General features: G+C 41.4%; 2 protein-coding genes across 2 annotated transcripts; both read right to left on the reverse strand.

The window, feature by feature from the left end:
• Positions 1-1,307: 1,307 nt before the first annotated feature.
• On the reverse strand, positions 1,308-20,768 carry klhl24a (kelch-like family member 24a). Its single transcript, XM_041948633.1, has 8 exons — positions 20,570-20,768; positions 19,021-19,139; positions 18,069-18,913; positions 15,962-16,146; positions 12,332-12,450; positions 6,745-6,933; positions 4,785-4,973; positions 1,308-4,671 (listed from the first exon to the last, which is right to left on the reverse strand). The coding sequence occupies exons 2-8, from the start codon at positions 19,093-19,095 to the stop codon at positions 4,471-4,473; spliced, it is 1,803 nt and encodes a 600-aa protein (XP_041804567.1). The 5' UTR covers positions 19,096-19,139; positions 20,570-20,768; the 3' UTR covers positions 1,308-4,470.
• Positions 20,769-24,084: 3,316 nt separating this feature from the next.
• Positions 24,085-25,056, reverse strand: LOC121614876 (probable G-protein coupled receptor 148). The gene has a single exon (XM_041948966.1). The coding sequence runs from the start codon at positions 25,054-25,056 to the stop codon at positions 24,085-24,087; it is 972 nt and encodes a 323-aa protein (XP_041804900.1).
• Between the last annotated feature and the right edge of the window lie 479 nt (positions 25,057-25,535).

The following is a 25,535-nucleotide window of genomic DNA, read 5'->3' on the forward strand; positions in this document are numbered from 1 at the left end:
CTTACCACAGTACCACAGTGGGTCATTAATTAATGTCTGCTTGTGGTCTTCACCAGAATGAGTGTGGGTGCGAGGTGACAGGATGCTGCCAGTGCCAAATGTCTTGTAAGCACAATTAATTTATGCACTGACATTAAGTTTGAAATATATTGTTTTCCGGTCTGTGTGTGTAAATCGTGTGATGAGCTCTAAATCCTTTCTGCATTGTTTAGTGTGAATGCAGAGACAGTGTGCCCATAAGAATCTGAAGAATCTGTGCAAAATATGCTTGTGGTTTTGATTAAAACAAACCATAATACAGGGTATATAAATCACAACACAAGGCACGACAAAAAGGGAGTCATGGACGTTTATTGTGGCACGAGGTTGCTCAATCCTAGCTTGAAATAGCGTGGCTGGTTTTATTTGCAGTTGTCTCTTGTTCGACACAATGGCTTATTAAAACTTCACCAACATGATTGATTTATCCCTTGATGAAATAAAAGATTCAAAAGCCATCTGGAGCAGATTGCAGGACATATAATATGACATCATATTGTATTTCTTGTTGTTGGTGGTTAGATAAAGCTCTGTGGTGTCTTCATTGAAACCTGCGGTTTGGTTGGTGGTGACAAGCTATGGCTTCAATAATTTATATAATTAGTATAATCACGTCTGCTCTATCCTCAACATTTTTATGGTGTGAAGACGCTGGTTTGAGGACTATTATAGCCATACTACAACTTCAATTCCAACAAAAATGGAAAGCTTTGTAAAACAAAGCAGAATGTGATCATTTGCGGATCCTTTTCAATATATAATCAATTGAAATGAGCACAAAGACAGTATATGGAATGTTTTACTTCATCAACTTTATTGATTTTTGTAAGACTTCTAAGAAAAGAGCATCCTCAAAAGGCTCAGCTGTTCACAAGCGAGGATGGAGCGATGTTCACCACTTTGTGAACATGTGATTGTATAAAGGATGTTACTACATGGACTCAGGACCACTATGTAAAATTCTTGTGTGTAAACACAGTTTGTTGCAAATGTGTGTGTTGTGACTGAAATGAGAAGCTCCATCCATCACATCCACTATAACATCCATTTTTCATCTCATTCTTCTGATTCATTCACATTGAGTTAAAACTCAAAGCTTGGTTACGGCATCTCTCTAAGAGCTTTAATATGAAAAGCTGACATGAAGATGATGGACACCATGATTTGTCTCTAAGCTGTTAAAATATTATCTAAACACTAATTAATACTATATTACTATTAGATTGTTTCATTTTTAAACAATTTTAACTGATGAGACAGGACACACGTTGAAAGTGTAAAGAAAAGAAAAACTTTATTGATGTTTCTCTTATACAAGTCAACCACTACATTTCAACATACTGCATTTTACAAAAGTCCAAAGCTTTCTCGCAGTTAGACAAAAAGCAATTGAGGAGAAAGTGGTGTTAAAATATCACATCATACAAACAATAAGAAAAATTTATATCAAAATGATTTGACAATTTGAATTCCACACTCGTTATTCTTTTGTTACAGGCACATAGGGCAGCATTATGCGACAGGTTAAAGCCCCCATCTCGCATGCAAGCGCAATTTCCTCATTGACGGTTTTCAACAAAGTCACCTTTAGGATTGAATCAAGTCCGCTTTGGCTTACATCTGCATTCATATTAAACTCCATCAATCAACTTTTAACACTCATTTCTTCAGAGTTTAATTTAAGGCAAAGGCAAAATATCTCATATCGCAACAAACAGTCCCACGACTCACCGCAACAAGCTAAAAAAGAAAAATCAACAAACCAAAAAATCTTATCAAAGCAAACAATGTATGAAAGCTTCTACGTAGCTAATAATGAAAATCAATAAATCAACATAACACACTTTTGTGTAAACACTCAGTGAAATCACAGACGCACACACTCAAATTCTCTCTCTCACTCACTATTTATCTAACTTGTTTTGCTTTACCCCGTTCTTGCCCCTCAGCCTCCTCTCATTGGCCTCCTGAGTTACCCTAAGTATGTAACTCTGAAAGGAGTGTGTGTGCCTGAGGATGTTTTCTTTTCAGCCTGTGCTGCTGTTGAAGACCTGACACTGAACTCATCCTTCTAATAAAAACGCCTGGAGGATGGTTTAAGCCGAAAACCCCCCTCCTGTTTTTGTCATTGAGACTGACAGACGGAAGAGCAGCCTCTGCTGTTCTCATGTTGCGTTTTCTGAAGTTGCCCAATGTTAGACAGTAAGACACATACAAGCTCATTGATCCCCAGCTTTTCACACCGAGACGAAACGCTTGAAATCTCTTACTCAATCTTGACTTTGTTCTCCAATAGGAGTTCTTGCTGTTTTTGTCAGAATATCAGAGCCATAGCAGGTAGCGGCCAATAGGAGGAGCTGACAGGCCCCTTTACTGTCTCTTCCATACGTCAAATGAAGGCAAAGAACATTTACTGATACAGTAAAAAAGGAGAAAAAAAAAAAAGAAATCATCATCATATAATTCTACATTTAACAAGATTCTGTCAAAGTGCACAATTGGGGCTCTCAGTTACAGAAAAAAAACAATATGCAAAAAGAAAGCTACATTTAAATACAAGTTGAACAAAGAAACCATATTAAAGTTATATTCACAGCAATATCTCTAGTCTATCAACACCTATTGTAGTAAAAGTTGACTTTTACTGACCATGAGCCACAACATCCAAAATCTTTGTCATTCAGAACTCTTAACCCCCGCTGTGTGAGGTATAGCACTGCTACACCTACCTACATCTTTAGCTGACCAGTAAACACACATACACGCATACACACCTGGAGGTATCTATGGTTACCCAGAGTTACATCTCTACATGTACACAGGTGAGAGGTGCCACCGTCAGTGTGAGAAGGTCTGTTGATAGAAGTTAGCAGTAGTGCAATGCTTACACTAGAACTCTTTGACAAACCCCCTTGGCTCCAACACGTAGACCAGACCGAGTCGTAAAAGTCACACACATACATACATATTAAACATGCACACCACGTATTCAGAGCAGTCTTCGAGTTTGATCTCCAAAGGCCTCTCACATCTACAAAACCACCCACAAGCCCAGTACACCAATGAACTAACATCAATATGAAACAGACACTAAAGCTACTGTATGTATAGTACAATAAACATTCAATTATAAAAAAAGACAGACAAGTATAACTTAAAAAAATACAAAATAAGTCAGTAATGAGTGTAATAACAAAAATTATAATGGAGCAAAATAAAGCTTGAAAGGACATATTACTGTAGACCAGCAGATGAGAAAATGTGGGGTGATGACACAGCTGGAGCACGCACAGGAAGTGGAACTAAGTGATATGTGGAGGGAAGTGAGGAAAAAGGAAGAAACATAGCAGAACTAACAGTGTCTATGTTTTGGTACAGCCTCCGCTCTTTATCTCTTTTGACTCAATGGGCGAGAGCAGGATTTATGACATTTGATACTGTGGGAGAGCAGCTGACTGACTGCTTACCACATTTCTATCAAGTCAAAAGAGTTAAAAACAAACAAAAAACGCAGGATGTTCCTTTTTTATGTTCTGTACTGTTTGTACGTATCTGAATGGAGTGCAGGTGGTACAAAGCTAGAAATCTGACCTGGCTGCTCAGCCGTTAAGTCAAAAAAAAATGTCTTCTGCTGGCAGATCATTCTTGGTTCATTCTTGTGTGGGCATCTTTCATTTGTTGCTTTAAGGCACTGCTTTTGTTCATCAGCACTATCTGTGATCATTTCACCTCACCTAGATCTCAGGATGAGGCTACTTTGCACAGTAATAAAAGCACAGTGCAGTGCTGGGAAGTCTAACCATAAATTGATTACCTGCTTTTAATCAGTAGCATTATAAAATCAATTATGAAAACTCAATAATGTGGAGTTTTGATCAACTTAGGTGTCAAATTAGTACTAAATTTAGCATTAAATCCTCAAAATATGCCGTTAGGTAAGTAAACAATTTCCTCATTGTCATTTAGAAACTGTGGTGTTCAATTTTCTTTGAATATGTGTACAATTATTCTTATTCTTATTATTTTAAATATAAGTGGTAAAATAATCTAAGCTTTTACATTTACTTTGCTTTTCAAGGAGTTTCGAACCATACAACATGGCCTTCTCCAGCAAATGGGACTTGCTCAGGTGTCATCACAAGACAGAAGTAGTATATGGTTGAAAGCTCTGTGACTTTGGGCAATGGTACCATGGCACTACGGTACAGAACAGCAAAAGATTCAGAGCACCACAATTAGTATTGCTACAAGATGCTGTGAGAAAATAAATAAGCTCAATGGTACTGTGGGGTGAACTACTAAATGCGCTCATTCAACAGAAGCGTGTGATTGCGTTTGTGCTGTGTGTGGGGTGAACTTGAAGAGCTGAAGTTCTTTAGTGTGTACTCTCCTATGAGAGAGTGTGTGTGTGGTCTGTGTATTTGTTCACAATCAGTGCCTGTGGTACTTGTCGTTGTAGCGATGGATGGTTACACAGCCGTGGTAGGAGATCGGCCGCGGCATGGCTGCAACCCCTGTGATGATGCCTGTTGCCGGGTCGTAACACAGGATGGTGTCGGTCGCTTCGCCATTTTCCCCTCTGCCACCAAGGATGAAGATCTTACCGTTGCACACTGACATGCCACAGCTCTCCTGTGGGAAGGAAGAGACCGAAATTAGAGGTTGCAACTTCAGTGTATACAAAGCCAGGATTGCAGCTGAAGTCCAGGAGTTTGAGTGCTCCATATCTGCATTTTGTCTATTACCTGTTTGTTAAAGGTTTGAACCACATGTATCCAGTAGTCCTCTGCAGGGTCGTAGCAAAATATGGACTTGGTGAGACCACCACACACATAGATCAGGTTGTTGAGGGACACTGCTGTGATACAGCGCTTGGCAATGGGGATGTTGGCCCGTAGTAACCAAGAGTCTGTCTCTGGGTCATAGCACTGAACCTGTAACAAACAGTTAGATGTAGTTAGTTGTGTCTTTTGTGGTAAAAGACAGACGAGAAAGACATACTGTCCATAAGTCTTTAATACATACCATGTGGTGTAAAAATAGTTTTTGAATAGAAAAAACTGAAATATATGTAAGCCTTTTGTGGTTTTACAGACTGGTCTGTGGGCTGACTTCAGCCTAACTTTATGTGGGTTTTGTGCACAATCCAAGCATTCTCTCACCCACTTCTCTTTAAAATAGCCTCCTTCCAAACAGCATTGTCTCTGACTATAGCTGGCATGAACAACACAATCTCACTCCAACTGACAAGCACCTTTGGGATCAAGGTGAGTGGCCCTGTTAGGGAATTCCAGAGATAAGTAGTTCGAAGGAACTGGAGCCGACACGAACCATGCAGTTCGAGGAACACAGTTTGTTGTGTTAACTCTTATCACACTGCCTGCAGATGTGTATTTGTCTGCATATCAAACAAATCAGCTATTCTGTGGAAGAAGAAAATTGCTTCTACTGAAGTTTGGGTTCCTGCGAAATGCCCCATCTTCTTGTTGACTACCGGTGTCAGTCAAAACATAATGAACCTTTTCCACTTTAGCCAGTGTTAGCCGTGATGTCTCTACACTCAGTATTACAGTGCCACCCCTGACACATGCCATATGTCTGGGACACACTGCCGACCTGAGCAGTGTGTGCGTCTCTTGCTTTTCATTTCAGCAGCCATGAGAACAGGTTAGAACAGCCCATGTGAGCAGCACAGCTGTAGCGGCACGTCGTCTAGATATTTGGCCACAGTTGGTTCTCAGCAAAAACAGATTAAATTTCAGTTCAATTCAGTTGTATTTATATAGTGGCAAATCACAACTTTTTATATAGTGCCCATCTACACTATAATCTTTAATTTACAGAGACTCAACATGTTCCCTGTGAGCAAGACCTTGGCCACGCGAAAATGATCTGTTGATAGTCATTACTGACTGGTCGGCAGCGGTCCCAGCCATTATCCTGCTTTTTTTTTCTCCTGCCAATGCCATTTCTTATTTCCATTAGCAATGTGTCACAGAACATCACTCACATTAAGTAAATGCATCACTATCAATGACTCACTGATTGTACTTGAAACCGGTAATACTGCCCAATAAAAAAAAAAAAAACTGCCATGGAGATAGTGATCAGAATACAATTAAGTAGTAAAACTAGCTTAATCAGGATCAACCAGGCTGATCAGGACATAAGCGTAATCACATCAGATGATCTGCCAATTAGTGAAGTTTAACAGGAAGAGGTGCAGTTTCTGTTTCTGGACTGTAACTCTTTATTTTTAGCTTACTTCTTTCCCTTCAGTTGCCAGTGGAAAAGTGCAAAACTGTGCTTCATCATTCATCTAAAGAATACAATCATGCATGGTCTGTGTCTTTTCAGCTTTTTCTTTTTCACAAAGAAAATGTTTTTGCTTCAGCAAATACAGCTCATGCTTTTTTAAAATAATAATGAATGCAACCACAACACATTAGCTTGTCATTTATTAGCCTATGGTATTTATGACACAGTCTACTTTAAATACATAGCCCTCTTCCCACCAGCAAAGTGACGTATTGTTCAGACAACCCAATGAAAAGTCTATTTTGAATAAAATGTGCCTTTGCACATACCTTGTATCTTTAAGGTATAATTACAGAAAACAAGTCATCTGAGACAAAAAGCATCTCAGCTGTCATCACTATGTGCTTAAGTGTAAGGTTGCGGAGGGGGTACACATCTGTTTCGCACCTTGTCTGAACAAGTGTCATCGTCGGGGCCTCCTCCTATGACAAAGAGCTTGCCGGCACAGCTGGCCACAGCCGGAGAGCTGACAGCCTCTTTCATTGGAGCCACCTCTGTCCAGCGATTGGAGAAAGAGTCGTAACACTCCACGCTGCTCAGGCGGCTCTGCCCATCATAGCCACCTACAGCATAGACCTGAGGGCAGACACACAAACAGATAAAAAATTGAGAGTCATGGAAATTATGAGTTGCATTTACGTGTGATACATATTTACACTACGTGAACAGAAGCACATTTGCACTCAGGCTTACTAGTTCATGAGTATGAACAATAGTTTCTACGTCAGCACTTCGAGAACCAGTCCATCAGGTGCAGAAGACAGATGACGTACTGCTTCTGAACAAGCACCATTATCTTGGTCCTTGTTGCTCTTTTAACACCATCCTGGATCCCTGTAGGGCACCAGTCCATTTGCGAACCTTCCAACTTCCGACTCCACTCAACTGTCAGTAACAACATAATATTATCTTGAGCCACAACAGCAGTTTGTGAATCTGTGTTGTGGTGTCATCACAATCTGTGAATCACACTCATCAGTTCCGCTCAAAATAATGTTATGAGGCAGCAGCTAAGTTGTGTTTCTTTAGTTTGTAATAGGTAGTGGATAATTAAATCTGAACCAATAACAATAAACAAACATAAACTTTACTAGAATCTAAAGCATTAAAGCTGGAGATTTGTGTTGACAAAAGGTATGAACTCTAACACGTCCCTTGCGGTTACACATACTACCCTCCTGGAGTGCAAATAATGGCCAGATAAGAAGAAATGTGACTGTGAGGCATGAAAAATGGAAAAAATGTCATAAATATTGTAGAGATTTATTGGTATGGGAAATTTCTATTTCCTCAATAACTGTCTGGAAGGAGAGCACATGTCAAGGGTACACACTGTGTGGCATTACTGGTTATGAGCATAATGCTGCTCAACAACAGACTGGTCTTATGCAACAGAAAACCTTCCAGCTGTTCCTGTCTCTCCACAAATCTGAGGCATAAACAAGTACAGAGGGGAGAGAGATAAAGAGAGAGAAAGAGAGAGAGAGAGATGGAGGGAAAAACAGGGAACCAAAAGACAGAAGTGGATGGGGCACATGGATATTTGCATTCAACACCTGGACTAACTGATAGCACTACCACCCTTTTTAACTGAAAACTTGACCTTTACAAACGGATTCTCTAACAACCCAGATGGTGGTTTCAGAGCACTGCTGTCTTTGTGTGTTTTCAATGACTTCAACACCAATCCACATTTGGTGGAGGGCAGCTGCTACATTGTAATTCACTCAATAAGACTACGGGCATGTGTTTTCATACTCAACTGAAAACAAATTGGTTGTTTGTAGGAACAAATGAAATAGACACACAAGAAACAAGAGATAAGCGGAGTGTGTTTGGCATAGAGAGATAAACTTAATCAAGTACAGTGAACATGTTTATAGAGGGGTTTTTTTTAGGATTTCTTTTTCCACTGGGCTAGTTTCACGTAATTTTAGGCTAGGCAGGTTTTATTTCCCCATGTTTTAAGATTCCTTCCTCCTCCCTAATACAGTGGAGTCTCAAACCTGGCTGCAAACCGTTCACTTGAACTACTTGTTACCATAAAAATAGTCCCCATTACTCAGACTAACGGGGACACTAAAGGTAAATAAGAAACTATGTTTTTCATAATCTGGGTAAACTGACCCTTTAAAGCTCCATTGAGGATATCCAGGCACTAGCTTGTTTGAAGATGGTAGCGGTAGGAAGTGGGGGTTGGAGAGCCCTGGATTGCTCTTTTTTTTTGTTCACCCTCACCACTCTGCACTCACTCGATTAAACACCCCACATGGTTTCCATCCAGCGTGAAAGTATAGGTATAAGTCTTTAGTGGCCTGAGGTACGTATGTGGCCATCACATAAACACTAAGTCAAACGTGATTCATGACTCTCCGTGGACACACTTGCTAAACACTGAACGAGCACATTCACGGCCTATTTTATGACCACTTTCAAACATTTGCAATGGCTGATCGATTAACTGTTTTGTTAGCATGAAGAGAGGTGAGAGGTAGTGACCCCAACTGAAACACAGAGACTGAGCTGCTTTAGAGAAAAACGACATCCCAGAATAGTGAGAAAAATACGGAGACGGACTGACAGAGAGACAAAGAGAGAAGGAGAGAGAGAGTGAAACATTGTGATAGATGAGAACAGCCGTCACCAAGTGCAGCCACAACAGGGAGAGGAAAACAACTGGTGACCTATTTTTGCTTTTACTCTATGGAAACAAGACCATTCCAACGAGACATCACAGAATGCAGGACGCTGACAAGAGTGTGTGTGTTCTTGTACTTATATTCCTACAAGAAGAAGTTTAGACTTAAGGTTGTGGCAAGGAGTAAGTGAACAGGTGTAGTAAATGGAAGGTCTGCACAAGTATAGTAAAACAAACAATGAATGCATTTTTTATGTGCACAAATGAACAAATATTTGACTTGTCAACGGAATATGCAAATTGTTTGAGTAACGAAGAGGAAGTCAGCGTGTACAAGCACATGTGCTCATTACACAGGCTTGTTTACAACACACAGCCGTTGTTCTCCATGCTTGTAACTGGAGCATCGGTGCTGCACATCAAAAGGGGAAATTACAGACTGAAAGAGGAAATGACTGGGTGAAAAACTCAGGAGGAGGGGGGACTGAATTCTGAGGAAAAAACGATAAAACAGAGATACATCCTAAAGAAGAAATGACTGTGTGTTTTTGAGATAAGAGGACAGATATGGTATAATCTGGAATGAAAGCATAGCAAAAAAAAACATTCATTGCAAAGGCCCTTGTTGGCCACTTTGTGAGTGTAATGGGATAAACACTGCAGACAGCAAAGTTCAGAGGAAAAATGATAAAAAGAAATAAGCACCAAAAGATGAGAAGCAGAGAAGAGAGAAGACAAAACACATGTGTGTGACAGATACAGGAAGTGGCTGGAGACAAGAGCCCCTCCTGGGATTTAACATCTCCAAAGGAATGTGTTTTCAAGAAAGGGTAAAAAGTGTGTGTTTATAGTGTGTAACACTATATACATATCGCTGCCTCTTATATGCATGTGTGATGCCTTGCCAGTTTAACTCTAAAGATGCAGGCTTTGTACTTTCAGTACATACTAAGGGTATGACTAAACATCTTATTTTAGCAGCAAATACTGTTTGCACGAGAGTCTGTGGCAGATCAGTTAGTTTAAAGTTCCTTATGTGTATTAGAGTGGTTAAAATGCAGCCATGGGAGTCTATCTTGTTTTGACCATACCTTGATACATGACTCACTTTGGAGTTAATTACTGACTTTTATAACCATAGTGTGACCATCCAGCTGATTACCTCACTGTTGTGGAAGACCAGCGTGTAGTTTGAATGCACGCACATGTGTTTGTTGTTTCTGTGGCTAAGCATTTTGGGTGTTGTTTGGAAGTCATAGAAAAGTCAATACAGTTTGCCCACAAGCAGCAAAATTTGCTGCAGATGACAAGAACCCCTCTTCAGTCATGTCCTTTCTGTAAACAAAGTGCTGCTTTAGCCCAAAGCTGTCCTTTCTTCATGTGTGTATACAAGTGTGTGTACTTGTACGCATGATGGTGAACACACACATGACTGTGAGTATTGTGAAAGCCTGAGTCATCTCTGTTTATGTTTTGCCTGATTCAACCAAGGCAATCAATGGCTGTTCTTCTTACGCAACACTAATAACAGAAAATTAAAATTCAGAAACTTTTCATGAGGTACACATGCCATTGTCTTACTTACATTCACTTGGCATTACATCTTTACAACCACAACAGCCACGAACAGCCTTGAACTGTATATATTTACAGAGTAAGTGTACTATATTATGCTTACGTCTGCAACCCCGGTGTGTGTTTACAAGCTTATCACGGGTTCTCACAGCCATGTATGGCCACGCCAGACTTATGTGATTGAGCAGAGACACGTGAAACATGATATGGGCAAGTAGGCTAAGCTAGTCCTTAACTTGGAAGTGTGAGGTGCTGGCATACGTCCACTAAACTCTCACTGCCCTCGAACAAGAATGTCCACCTAGCCTCGTACTAGAGACTGTAAATAGTAACAGCTCAAAAGTAGAAGCAGTGATCGAGGATTAATGATCAGCTCACGTGGAGACATTAACTCCACTCAAATGTCATAACCAAACCGGTGTCAGATCTCTGGTTTTAAACTGGCATACAGTATATATAGGGGACTATTTTCTATGTGTGGGGTATGTAATGGTCGAATCAGCTGAGCTGAGATACTTGTTTCTATGTCAGTTTTAAAAAAAGACGAAACGAAATTCTTTTTCTCTGTTGAAACTCCTGTGTATCCGGGATGTGTGAGATGAGCTGGCACCAGTTGTTCACAAACCCTGGGGCAACAAACAGATGCGTCGCACACAAAAATAATACAATTTTGCTTCTTGTCACAGGACGCCTTCATAGACCAACATGGAAGATCACTGATGGCAGAAAAGGCAGAGAGCCCAACTGGCTCCTCTAAGGCACCTGGTTGCTATGTTTTGATAGCTGTTATTGGCTGGGGGCTGCACACCCACTGCCCAAAGGCTGATGTTCAGAAATGTGACAAAAACATACAAAATAAGAAAATAGAGGCAAAGAGCAGGGTCTCCTGCACCGAAGCACATCTCTAGTGGTCATAGGTGATGATTGAGAGGGATTATTTTTTTATGAGTCTAAACATTGATTTTTACAAAAATCCAACTCATTCTGCCTTTAATGTCAATAGTCATTAAGTATGCAAAGTTTGTGTTTAAAATTCCTCCACGCCTGCAATGAAGAGAGTAAATGTAGCAAAAGGTATGAATCAAAAGCAATCAAAAAACTCATTTGATCACCTTTCCAGCAGGTGATTCCACAGAATGTCCTCACTGTCTAAAAGTCTAGCCACTTGCGTTAAACTCAGGTAAGTTAATAACACATAATTGAAAGGCTGATGCACTGCACTGTCTTTCTACACCACTAAAGCACCTCTGACTCATACATTCTGTAAGCACACACCACATTTTCCTGAAAAAACAAACTGCCGCAGTATTGAAAATGTATGTGCTAGACTTGTACTTGTGTGTTAGGGGGCTACGGTGTAACAGCAGAGGCTGACGTGCTCCTCATATATCCATGTGCCCAGGCTATAATTGCTATGAGATACCTGACCACCTGAATGTGTAAATAATATTCTAATATATTATTTTTAGGAGACACTCAACATATTTTGTATTAAGCCAATTTTACTGCAAACCTTTTCCTCGCTACAATTATGGCTCCATAGTTCCTTCTTTTCATCCAGTAAGTGAAAAACATTAACATGAGTACTTTGGGGTATACAAGAGGGCCTGAAAATGTGCGATACAGTTATCAAGTGTTGCTATCAATCAGTGAAATCTGACACTGAACTATAAATCAGTTCCTACATCACAAGCACCCACGATGGGGTAACCAAGCACACTGATGGAGATGAATAAATCTGGCTTGAGACTTTCTTCTAACCTTGCCCAGCAGGACGCCCATCTTGTGTCTCCAGCGGCCTTTGTTCAGAGAAGCCACACGGATCCACAGGTTGAGCTGGGAGTTGTACATCCACACGTCCCTGCTGTTGATACGACCACCTAAAAACAAAAAGGGGCAACATGCCAGACAATTGTTAATATTTGGATTATAGTTAAGACAATTTTGGATTATGTTTGAGTGAACAAGAAGTAAACAGTAAATTTAGAACAAGACAGGTCAGATTGTTATCATTTTTAATCGAACTCATGTGATAGAAATGAACCTGAGCTGCCCTCAGTGAAGAGCTAGCTTCGGATAATGTGTTTATGTCAAAGTGTTTTGACATTTTCTGACTATTTCTTCATGTTTTATCTCCTAACTGGGACAGAGTTGTAACTGTCTTATCTTTGACATGAGCCTAGAGCAAATAAAACGACACACACACACACAAACACACACACACGTTTCATTATGTATGTACAGGTGTTCAGTTTTTAAAAGATCTTTAGAGCAAACACATAATCAGGACCGTTTGCAGCTGACAGAGCTACTACAGAATGACTGAGTGTCTTATCTGTTGTCTTTGGGCAAACATGCACTGTAAGAAGTTGAAGAGAATAATAACAAACCCGTCCAGGCTACAGCATGACCCAGAAGCATAACGCATGCACACACACACATACACACGCACACGCAGGCATGCATATTGATCTTTTAAAAATAACATGGACAGACAAAGACCTGATGAAATGTGGGTTAACCAATCAAGAGCAGAGGAAACCAGCGCCAAACTGAAGTTAAAGAAGTCAGCTGAAAAACTAGGTGAAAACTAGGTGCTTTTGATCCAGCAGCAATTACCTGCTGGCTTTTATCCAACAATAAGTTCAGAAGAAGTACATCTTGGAACACATGTGTAACGTGGCTACCAGCAAGACTCAAGCACATGAATAGACAGGTCAGTGACACTCTGAGTTATTTCACACAGGGACTGAAATTGATCACACAGTGTAAAATACAGTACACTCACAAATCACACCTCTCCCTTTAAAACTTGGTGCCCTTCAGATAAGAGCAACATAATTATCTCCTGAAACTTAAATCAAAAATGTCTCAATCCATTACATTTTGTTGTGGTAATGTCTGCAATTTGCTGCTGGGTGTTTTCTTTGTACAGAATACGTGTGGGTGGTTATATGGAGCAATGATAAAGGCATAAAGAAAACCTGCCAGTGTACACAAAGGTGTCTAGGCCTCTTCTCTATTCACATTCACAAAAAAAAGGAGATTTTTTTTCCCCATATTGATGGCTTGCTGACAGACAGACACACTAGACAGGTGGGTGTACATTTTGGGCATGTGTTTCATCCTAACAATAAAATAAATATATAAATAAATAAATCAGCGACTATACTTCTGACTCTTTTAGTTTTTGTTGGGGGGTAATTAATGTTGAGCCATGTTAAATTATACTGTAGCACAGAGATGAAAGGGGACAAGGGAAGGAAGTTAGTCGCAGCATGTGTCTGCTCCATAATCTGCTCAGTAATGAGAGAGCCAGACAGTCTGCTGCCCTTGAGGCTTCTGTTTTAAAAATTTGCATGAAGAAGACATGTTGACAGAACTGCACCTCAAGGAGAGCCGTACAAACCTATAAAGCTGGTTAAAAGAAACTACTACATTCCGAAGGGGGTCTTTTCTCACCAACACTCCAGTCAGTCGGGTCCCACTGGCTCAGATGGGGACAACCACTGCTAGTAATCACTGTTCTTACTGATCAAGAGGCATGATCATTGGGAGGTCCCAGTATGATTTGTGTGGCAGCCGTCTGAAAGTTATGCATTGCTTGCAGTTACACAAAGTTTCATTGTTAATGCTAATGTGACTATGACATGCAAGCCTCTGTAATGTGTGACGCAAGCATGTGTGTTTGCACCTCATGGAGTCAGACAGCAGAGGGACATTTATTTCACGTTGCCACATTACACCCAACATAATCCATCTTGTAAGATCACATCCCAACTGAGATCATGCTGACTGTAATTTTAAAAACTCCAAAACTCAAAGCATTTTGGATGGCCATTCTAGATCTGACAGAGTGGCTGATTACAACGTTACGGATGTGAGAAAGTCAGCGGTGGCCAGGGTCCATGTCTCCATACAAAACCTAAGAGGTTTTGTATACTCAATTGAGCCACGTCCTATTTAAGACCACAGCTAACTGCAGCTGTGCTAGAAACTGGAGGCCCTCCAAGGTATTTGCACCAGTTCCCAGTGTGAGGAGAGGAGCAGACAGGCAGACAGACAGACAGAATGGAGGTATGTGTGGGAATGTAATTGAGAGACTGCAAGATAAAAATAAGACAGGGGATTAAATGTGTCAAGGCATATGGGGCAACAAAGAAAGCCAACAGGGCAATGGCAATGATGATATGGTATAAAGTGGGACAGTAGCATGTATGTATATTTCTAAGACTGAGAGATGAGGGGTAAGGGGAGGTATGTTGACTTTTCCAGGCTGTGCTTGAGGGTAGATTGATAGCGAACACGTGAGGACTTGGCACAGTGAAACTATAAAAATTCATAAACACTGCACAGTCTTTGCTCGTGCTCAAGCATGTTTAAGCATGAGTGGTCCTAGCAGGCACATTAGAACTTCTGTCAATGCACATTCCTGGAAACAACAAACCATACAGAACTGCAACTTGTACTCAGCACGTACTGACATCAACGTTTTTCTCTTTAGAAATTACCCTCATCCAGACCTCATCAGTTAAGATGAATGATGCAATACTAATGACTTGTTTAATCTAGATTTTTCTTTGTTCACCAGAGGAGGCTTACGACACATTTGGCCCATGCTAAGTTCCAAAAATGCAGCAACCTTGCCAGGAGGCAATGACAGGTATAATATACCAGATTTAGGTTTATTGCAAGCTTATCACATGACAACCTATTGGTGCAATCTAAAACCAAACAGGGATGTTAGATTGCTATGTAAAGGAGATCCTAGAAAGCTGCTGAACCAATGTAAGAGGTGGTGACCCTGATGATTGGCTAACAGGAAGAGAGAAGGACAGAGCTGGCCAATGAAGGCCGCTCCCAGCTCTGTGCCTGGACTGTGCATCCAGATGTTGCTCTCATATTTTCCTTCAACTAAAGCAGGCTGTAAAAATAACACAGGGCAAACAGCCACCATAGCCTTTCCTGCCACTCCACTGGGGGATCAGATGGCAAGCCATGCGAGGGCAGACAGTGAGCGTGTCCCTTAAGTGTGTACGAGACTTTTTTCTTTTTGGGTGTGACACAATCTCAAAATTATTAACAGAAACTAGACTTTCTAACAACAACTTTCGAAATAGATTTAAAGTAACTCATCACTTTGTATTTCCAGCAGCGAAAATTGTTTTCTTGAAATGAAAAAATTTCTAAAGAGCAACATGCTGAGAAATTGTGGCTTCAGCACACTTTGGAAAAACACACAATACTTAGAATCTAACTCCCAAGAGCTAGTCATAGCTCGTTGATAACATTGAGTAGATACCTGCACATTGTAGTTTGACTGGCATTCATTTCAAGCCTTGTTAGGACCATGCTTTTGAACTGTTTGAAACAAACGCAGTGGCGTCTTACCTGACACCAGAATATCATTGCGGAGGGCGCAGACAGCATACTCTGACTTGGTGAACTCAGGTAGTTTGGCAAGTGATTTCCACTCTCCTGTGACTGGATCATAGCATTCAGTGTAGGGCAGGTTGAAGCCCCCAACTCTCTCACAACCCCCCACCACCACAATCACCTCAGAGTAGCCAGTTGACCTGCACAGAGGGGAGCAGGCAAGGTTAGACAAGGGAAAAGTCATGGAAAATTTAGAAATGGAGGGGGAATAAAAACACATTTATAAACAGACAAACATAACAAGAACATGTTTACATTAAATATATGGTATTACATTAAAATGCTATATATCTGTATGCCTGTATAAGGGGGATGAAGACATATAAACACATGCCAACAATTGGAGGGATTTCTAATTACAGAAAGACATTTGTGCCAGGGCATGAAGTAAATGGTGGTTTCCACAGGAGTATCTTGACTTATCGTCAAGGTAAAATTCAGCTTACAATGAAGGTATCAATCTAGGGTCAACAAAAACACTTCAAGTCAAAGGCTTGACTCGAGCTGAATTTCCAAGATCACAAACCTTTCCTATTGTTGGCTGTTCAACACATGCCGTGGATATGACCACATTTCCTACTGCGGAGCTAATTAAAAACAGCTTATTTTCTTATTGTACCATTCAAAAAAGACTGATGCCAGATAAAGACTACTACTGGTTTATCTGGATAAAAATTCCAGTACCATCTAGATACCACTGTCTGTACTAATGTGACACAAAAATACGTTCCTTCACACTTTCCCCCACATTTCGCTGTCTGTATACTCAGTATGTGATAGAGTGTAGGTCAGACACAGGTAGGAAATTCTGTTGGTTTCACAGGCTTATATACATCTAAGAGACATGTAGCCCAGGAGCAGTTTAGCTAAGTCTGTGTATGTGTGTTTGTCTGTGTGTCTGTGCATGTGATAATTAGATTCTAAGGCTTCCAGAGAGAACAGAACCACCACTCTAGAAACAGAAAAGGGAGAACCAGGCAACTGTTTTAAGTAGAAGTGGATTTGGCCTTCAGGGCAAATTAAGCTGACAGTTTGGGGACTAACTGCATGATTGGTTCGCTGATCTGAATAGATCTGCCTGGATACTGACAAAATACACTGGAGATACACATCACACAACCTTAATAACTGACTCACTGACACTTTAACCCTTACAGCAAGTCAAACACAAAGGCAGCTGCACTGCTGTTTGTTGTACAGCAGGCTACCATATGGTCTGTTTTGTATCTCATTCATAAGGTTTCAGTCAGCGCCAGCCTTTGTACTTTATCAAACACCACATCCAACTGAACACTCTTCAAAAAAAAAAAAAAAAGAATAAACCCCACTGGAAATAAGACACCATTTGGTTAATAGGTGTAAAGTGAACAGGTGGGGACATTCAGAACCAAAACACATCAGTAAGGTGAGTTACACTGCCGGTATGATAACAAGACTCAACACTTCATGATTGCCTGTTTCTTGCACCACATCATCGTTTTTTTCTTTCCAGCCAACCAGTCTGTGCACGGACATGCCCTGCCTCCCTCATTATCATTTCCATTTCAAAACAGGGTTACAAAACACGGCTCAGTCAATCACACGTTTGTCTGTTCAGTACAATAACACTCCCTGTCTCCCTCTCATGCACACATACTCGCACACACACACAAACACAGACGCAACAACAACAATACTAGGAGCATCAAGTTCATTTTCAGGCTGCAACCTCTGGCCATACAATTTGGGATAAAAAAGATCAACTTATTGCTTAAAAAGACATGTTTTCTTATCTCACTCTGGCCGCTTTCATTGCACTGGTATATATGCTTTAACAAGACAAAAAGAAGATCTAGCTAAATCTGTTTTCTCTCCCAATACAAAAGAACTGGTGAACCATGTGACTTCAGCACAGTATAAACTATATGCATTTAATGAGACTAACAAGTTATGCTACATTTAGAAGCCAAAATGTTGCGACAGGATAAACTGACTGATGACCTAATGTCTGTCCCCTTTTGTAGATAACATCTAAGATTATGTTTCGCCTTCCTCATAGCTAGTTAGTCAACATTTTAGTTACCTGCGCGGACGAGTTCTGGGTGACATCATTTCATTTCCAAGCACGTGGTAGCGTCTGGCCTCATGGAGAAGCTGGTAGCACTCTGGAGCATTCTGGATGAGCTGATCTCCCTCCACTGTCTGGACAAAGTAGTTGGGGTGCAGAAGGGGCAAGCGCACATTGTGCAGAAGGGCCTTCAGCATTGGCTTTCTGTGCTCCACATTGTTGTACACCCATCGCATCACCGCCTCAAACACCACCTCCTCCTTACCGATGGACAGCTCATCACTGCTAGTGTACTCTTCCAGCTCTTCCCTACGTAAGTCAAGGAACTCCTCATGCTGAGCCACCTCTGAGAAGTTGGCCAGGGCATAGCTGCGGCAGCGGCTTGCAAGCTGCTTCAGGGAATGGGCATCTGCGAAGCGCTGGATGCCCAGGCAGTTGCATGGATCCAGCTGGTCCTCCAGGAATTTTGCACAGGCATCACGCAGTGTGGAGATCTGGAAGAGACTGGAGGTCTCGAAGAGGAACTGGACATTCTCTGTGGTGATCTTGGCACGGCCGGTGTAAACATAGGCGAGGAAGGAGTCCATCGCCTCAGCCAGGATGCCGTTAATCTCAACCAGCATCTCGCGGCTCTCACGGTGATCGTTGCAGAACATGGCTCTGAAGTAGGAAGAGCAGGCAGAGAGCACAGCGCGATGGCAGGGGAACTCGCGGCCCTGCACGCTGATCACAACATCAGTGAACAGGCGACAGTCGCGAAACTCATTGAAGACCTGCAGGATGCCCTCTGAGTGTGATGAGCCAGAACAGAAATCCAAGACATCCTGGCTGGCTAAAGTTTTGGAGTCAACCTCAAACACCTTAGGGGACAACAACATGTATAAAGATGTGTAAAAAATGTTCATTAAATCAGTTCAGACACAAGCTTGATAAGACCGATAGACAATGTTTGCTTGTTTGACAGCACCTTGCGTTTGACAGCTGGTGAGTCTCTGATCCCAGAGTCTTCTCTGTTCATCCTTCTGCCCAGAATCAACACCATGGCTGCCACCTTCAATGTAGACCTCCTCTAAACTTTCAGATGACCTGAGGACGGACAGCAGGCATATGGTATTCTTACAAGTTTTATTGGAATATACACCATTATCATGGCATCCTATCAGATGTGGTAAGGGGGTTAGCAAGGAAAAGGTCATAAATTCAAAAATAGCAACCTAATTGAATCACTGTTGTACAAATTGAGAACAGTCACCACAGGGCAAAGTCACAAAGCATGTGTAGTGAAAACACGTGACTCCCGCTAACAGTTTTCTAAACTATCTTACATCACGGTGTAAGAAAAGTGGTTTCAAGGAATGAAATCTGAGCTGCACACAAATCCTCCAGTTCAGTGCTCCCGCGAAACAGTTGTGCCCTGCAGCACAATTAACTGCGTGAGACTGAAGATGACAAAGAGACACAGGCGGGAGAGAGGTTGAGCAACGGCTGGTAGGCCAACCTACATGTCAGTCAGGTTTGTTTTGAAAGAGAGTGGGGGCAGGGATGCTACCAGACATAATAATTATTGGCCAACAAATGTCAGTGCAATTGATAACCTTGAGTGAAATTGATAACCTTGAGTCATGTTAGATTTTAGTTATAGTTAAAGCTGAAGTTTCAAGACTTTCGTCTATATCAGTAAAAGTACATACAGCACACAATCAAGGTGCTCCATGAATTCTGTTTTGTTCACATGCACAAATACTGTGTGTATATTTAGGACAGCCAATACTCAAGTTCTTGAAGATGTTTGCTTAAAACATTATAGGCTCTATAGGAGACTCATACAATCTCTTATCTCTAGCTATACTGCATCTGTTCAAGTTGGCAGCAGTTCTAGCCTTTGCTCCTGTGAGGTCATTTATCTCAGGTTATTTTTAAACTTGCTCGGTACACTCAAACCTATTCACGTGCGTTATTTGCAGGCAGCAGCACCTCCTTGAAGTCATATAGACAAGAGGACAGGTTTATCCAGAGGCTTCTGACGCATCAAACACTGACTTAGTGACTAATATCTACCGAGGAGGAATGCATTACGATAATATCAAATATAACAAATATCTTAAAATGAAATAAAATGCTGATTTTTTTATGTCCGTGTATCCAGGTGAAATAAAATAAAACTGAACTTGACAGAGGCAAATAGTAAAATAATACACCCACCATTTCTTATTTTTTGGTATTACAAAATAGTGTCGTGCTGTCTTTTTCTAATTACAATCAAGCTAAATGTATTTATGTATATCACGCTAGTAGCTAAACAGGTAAAAAACAGTATGTGCCGCGGTTTGCTGGACAAAGGAGACTTGCCTCGTGCCGACCGTTAGCCCATGACAACATACTTAAAAAAACAGTAGCCGAGCCGTTGCTTTGCTCAACATATTGTGACAAATTCAAACGAAATATAAGAAATAATTCAGTCAAGACCACATAAACTTAACAACACAATTTGTTATAGCTAGCTAAAAGTTGTTTACCTTATGCAGAGGTTTCCAGTTGAAGCTTCCTCTTCAGTTGCAAATGAAGAAAAAAAACAAAAAGTATGGAGAAAATTAATCTGTATCCAGAAAAAGTTTCTCAGTGTATTTGACAATATCCGCCTTCGAATAGTTATGGCAAACGATGTAGGCTGTTACATCGCGGGGACATTTTGACTTTCAGGTGATGAGAAAAACAAAGCGCTCGAACTAGCTAACAGTAAACACAAATCCAATATATACTTGTCAGGCGAAAAAAAAAAAAACAGCCCACTGCGCCCACTCAGCTGCTGCTCCCGGTGCATCACGGGTAACTGAGTTCAAATGAACGAGCGGTCTATTACTTTTTCCTCGATGAGAGACGACAGTTCCCAGGTGCCTCTAGTTCTCCACGTGGCTGTCCTTTGTTTGCAAACAAACACAACTTTTGGTGGAGAAAAAGTTCATAACAAGAAGAGCGAGCAGGTTGAGCAATACACGCGAAATAACAGCAGTTTTATGACATTGCTTGTTTCAACGTGCAGATGATAGTTAGCAAGACAACATTAACCGTGAATGGGGCAGGATAACGTCATGATACACTTCACGAAATGTACACAATATGGGCCTTACGAATATAGTTGATACATTAGCCATACAAAGGCAAACAAAAACACACAAGGCATAGGTGGCGAACAAAAACCATATAGCTGGAATGTGATCTAATGGACACGTGAAAACAGGATGAAACGCAGCATGCTCCACTTTTTTTTCAGGTGAGGAGGAAGGAGGAGCTTTGTCGGACAAAGGATGTCACAACTTCCTCACCCTGTTGCAAAACATTTCTCGGAGCTTCACGCAGTGTTCCCTGAATGCATCCACTGTGTTATCAATGAACCACTTTACAATGTTTTGAAGAACTTGTGTCGTACTGGGGAGAATTGTATCCTTAACACACCATACTTCTATACACACACACACACACACACACACATACATATATATATATATATATATATATATATATAGAGAGAGAGAGAGAGAGATCTTTTGATGATGGTGGAGGAGAGTATTGTCTAACACAACTGCCCAAAATCTCCCCATAGGTTCAACTGGGTTGAGATCTGATGACTCATTCATACTCATCAAACCAGTCAGAGACAGTGACCCCTCAGGCCCTGTGGATGGAGGCATTAGGAGATAGCCTGAGATAGAAGTGTTTCAATATAGGATAAAGATGATAATCCAGAACAACTTTGTATTGTTAACTTTCTTTCTAAGGGGATGAGTGGACCCAAACCATGTAAGCAAAATGCACCCCACAGCAGAATAGAATCACTGGATCCCCTCACTTCTGGGGTCAAGCAACCAGGCCTGCACTGTTCTCTTGGTGAACAGCACACATGCACTTGCTCACTTGACAATATGGCGAAGGATGACTCCTTTGACCATATCACTATTTTACACATCTCTGTAGAACAGTTGCAGTGGTTTTTGCCCCACTTCTCAAGTGTACATTCACCTTTATATGAAGGGTTTAATCACTGAAGCTCTACTCCAATATCTCTCTCTGTGTAGTTGATGAAGGGCTGTTCTTGCTGACCTCCATTGACATTTGAAAAGAGCAGCTCTTTCGTTTTTTTTTTTTCTCACATATCACACTAAGGCATGAGCATCATGGTCATCATATATTAACTGATGTCCTTCCTACAGATCTACATGTGGATGTCATTTTAGTCACTGTTCCTGTTGAAACACCAACAGCCAGTTGAGCAGTCTCTGAGACTGAAGCTCCAGCTGTCCCATGTCCCAACAATGAACCCTGTTTCAAAATCATCTTTTCCTCTTGGCATAAAACCACAATCAACTGGGCCTGCTTGGCATTTCATACTTGCCACAGAGCATGATTGGATGTTAATTGCTTAATTGTACCACGCAGTGAACATTTGCATTCTTCATGCTACTCCACTCATTTATTCAGGTTTTTCCTTTGTCTCTTGTGCGTGCATGCACATGCACACACATTGCTGTCTTTGTCCTTTTAATACAAGCTGAGACACAACACATCAGCAACTCAATGAATAACTTCAGGATATGCACGAAATGGGCTCAGGCCAGCAACAAGTCAGTTTGCTGCACAAGGAAGTTTGTTTCGACGTCCAGGCACCTGATGTACGAGTTCACCAGAACAAAACCATGTAATCAGAGAACACCATCAGAAAGATTAGAAGGATATGCATTACTGCCAAGAGCAAAAATGTGCACAGAAAACAGGTTAATCAATCAGTACAGAACTTAATCAGAAATTATTGAGGAGTGTAATTACAGTACCGTAATGTGATACGTGTGCCAATCTGATCCACTTGCAGATGCAGAAAGGCTGGCAGTGTGCACCTGGATCTTATGTTTGGAGCATGTGTGAAGGGACAAAGGCCCAGTGGCTTACTCATACCAAGCAAACAGACCTACGTTTGCTGCAGGGGATAGCAGTGACGCAGCCCAACTGATAGACGAACGTGTCCCTCTGCTGTTGAGTTGTTGTACAAGTTACAGATGGCACGCAGCAGAGACAGAAAGAAGTCCCTGCAGCCAGGATGTCTGACTCATCACTATCCACCACACCTTCTTACATGCGGGAAGGTTTTTCTCTCCCCAGTGCCTTAAATTTCAAAGCCAGTAAGTCATTTGTTAATTATCTCCTTGGACATCCAGCTTTAGACAAACATGGCTTTGAGGGCAAATAGAGTTAAGTGCTTTGTAGCTATGGTTGTAGCTATGATCATAAAACTGACGAGTTGTAACATGGCTTTACATTACATAATCATGATAATGTACACATTTGTTGTACAGTTTATTTAAAAATATGGGATTAATGATGCCTCAACATTGAGACTTACACTTGAAAAGCAAGGGAGTTCAGCATATTCTCAGCAGTAAAAGAGCTCTTATGACCTAGAAAAAAAATCCAGATTTGCAAGCATCACCAACACATGCACAGCACTAAGACAATTAAGTGCTTTAAACACACACAAGAGCAAAGACTGTTGTCATGATATGTGTCATTTAGATCAAGAATGATAAAGAAGGCGTGTCTGAGGTGAAGCAAACACTGTGCGATGTAAAACATGGACAGGGCAGCAGCCGGGGCTGTCGCTACCATTGAGAACACATAGGACCTGTCTGAATCTGGGGGGGTTCAATGAACTCAGGAGGAGTTCATGCTATGTACTTGCACACACAATGTCTTTTAGAGTTTGAATGCTGTAAGCTAAAAAAAGAAAAGATAAAATAAAGGGAAGAAAGAAAATGTGAAAAAAATAGACTCTTTTTGTTGGTTAGTGAAAATAAAAAAATCTTAAAGTGGTGGGGCTGCACTGGGGGAATTAGGACTCATGACCTCAGTATTTCTAAAATGCTGGCTGCCGCCCTTGTAGCTACTTCTTTGTTTGATGGAGGACAACTAAGAAAACGTGTCAAATATGTAAATCACAAGTATTTCCATTGGAGAAATGTAATAAATATGAACAATAGACAGTTCAGAAGTGTCTTTGTGAAACTGTGATCTGGCTGAGGCTGCTGTGCTGGTGCAACAGCTGCATAAGAGTGACAGAGATCTCCCTGTATCTCAGCCCATACAGGTACGGAGCAAGTGCCCTGGGCAGCAGCATGAAAACACACATATTGATTGTGCTGATCCACACACGAACATCTTGACTTATGTCCTTCCTATGGAACAGGAAGAGCTCCAAGGTAAAAACAAAACCGGGGGTAAAGTAGAGCAGCAGCAGAACCCCGTGAGCCAGCAGCGTGACCCGGGCCCTGGAGAAGCGGCTCTGCCAGATGCCCTGGGTCCTTGTTACCATGTAGAGCCGAATGTAGCAGTAAAAAATGAGTAAAGCACAGACGACTGCAGCTACGAAGAAGTAGATGTGGATTCCTATCATGTTCTCGAGCTGAACGAAGCCGAGGGAGATGAGGACCAGGCACACAGCCACCTTTTCATTGGTGTTTCCCCCCTCCACCTCCGTCATGATCAGCAGGGTGAAAGGGTACATGGCCGCCAGCACCCACACCCCAACCAGTATGCAGTGGGTGCGGGCAGGTGGGAGAATGTCATGGTAACGGAGAGGCCAGCGAACCGCGGCGTAGGTGTCCACCACCATGAGGGTGACAGTGAGGATGGCACTGCAGCAGGTGGTGACGGTGACAGCTGTGATCAGCTCACAAACCAGCCACGGGATCTGAATTCTCACGGTGTTACAGATCAGCATGATCAGATTGAGGATGAGGAAGAGCATGTCTGCTGTCAGGGTGTTGGCAACAAGCAGGTAGCGCGTCTCCTGACGCAAGGCACGGGACAGAAAAATGCACGTCAGGAGCACGGGGTTGGCCAGCAGGGTGGCCAGAGTGACGACTGTGGTAGGGATGAAAAAAAAGTCTAGATGCCACCTCTGCAGACTCTCCACCCAGTCCTGTGTGAGGTTTGCAATTAGTACTGATGACGCCATTTTCTTTAATGAAGACACAGATGCTCTGCCTGAGGTGTGTTTTGTGATGTGTGGACTACTTCCTCCAGCAGCTTCCTGTGAATGAAAACACCACAAATCAGCAGAATCAGAGCGGACCATCTTCAAAATACAAGTGTGTAAATGCACACAAATTTAATATATAGATCATTTCATGTCATTTTTTTCTACTGTAAGCAAACATGGGTCTCAACATGAAGGAGTGTTAAAAAAAAGAGGCAAAACTGTAAATTGTGAACTTTGTCTTTTAACAATATCTCCATAGGTGTGCATCATGTTGGTGTATTGCAGGCAGGGCAAACCTGTGATATATACATTTCTCATGTACTGTTTGGTTGACTCAGTCCTGATCAAAATGACATTGATATAACTTTTATAACCATCCAGACTAAAATAGCTCAGATCATTCAAATATGAGGGCATTACAGTGATGAACTCCAGCCTTTGAGTGTTGCAAACAA

Source organism: Chelmon rostratus, chromosome 12 (assembly GCF_017976325.1).
Source record: "Chelmon rostratus isolate fCheRos1 chromosome 12, fCheRos1.pri, whole genome shotgun sequence".
In the NCBI taxonomy this organism is placed as follows: Eukaryota; Metazoa; Chordata; class Actinopteri; order Chaetodontiformes; family Chaetodontidae; genus Chelmon; species Chelmon rostratus.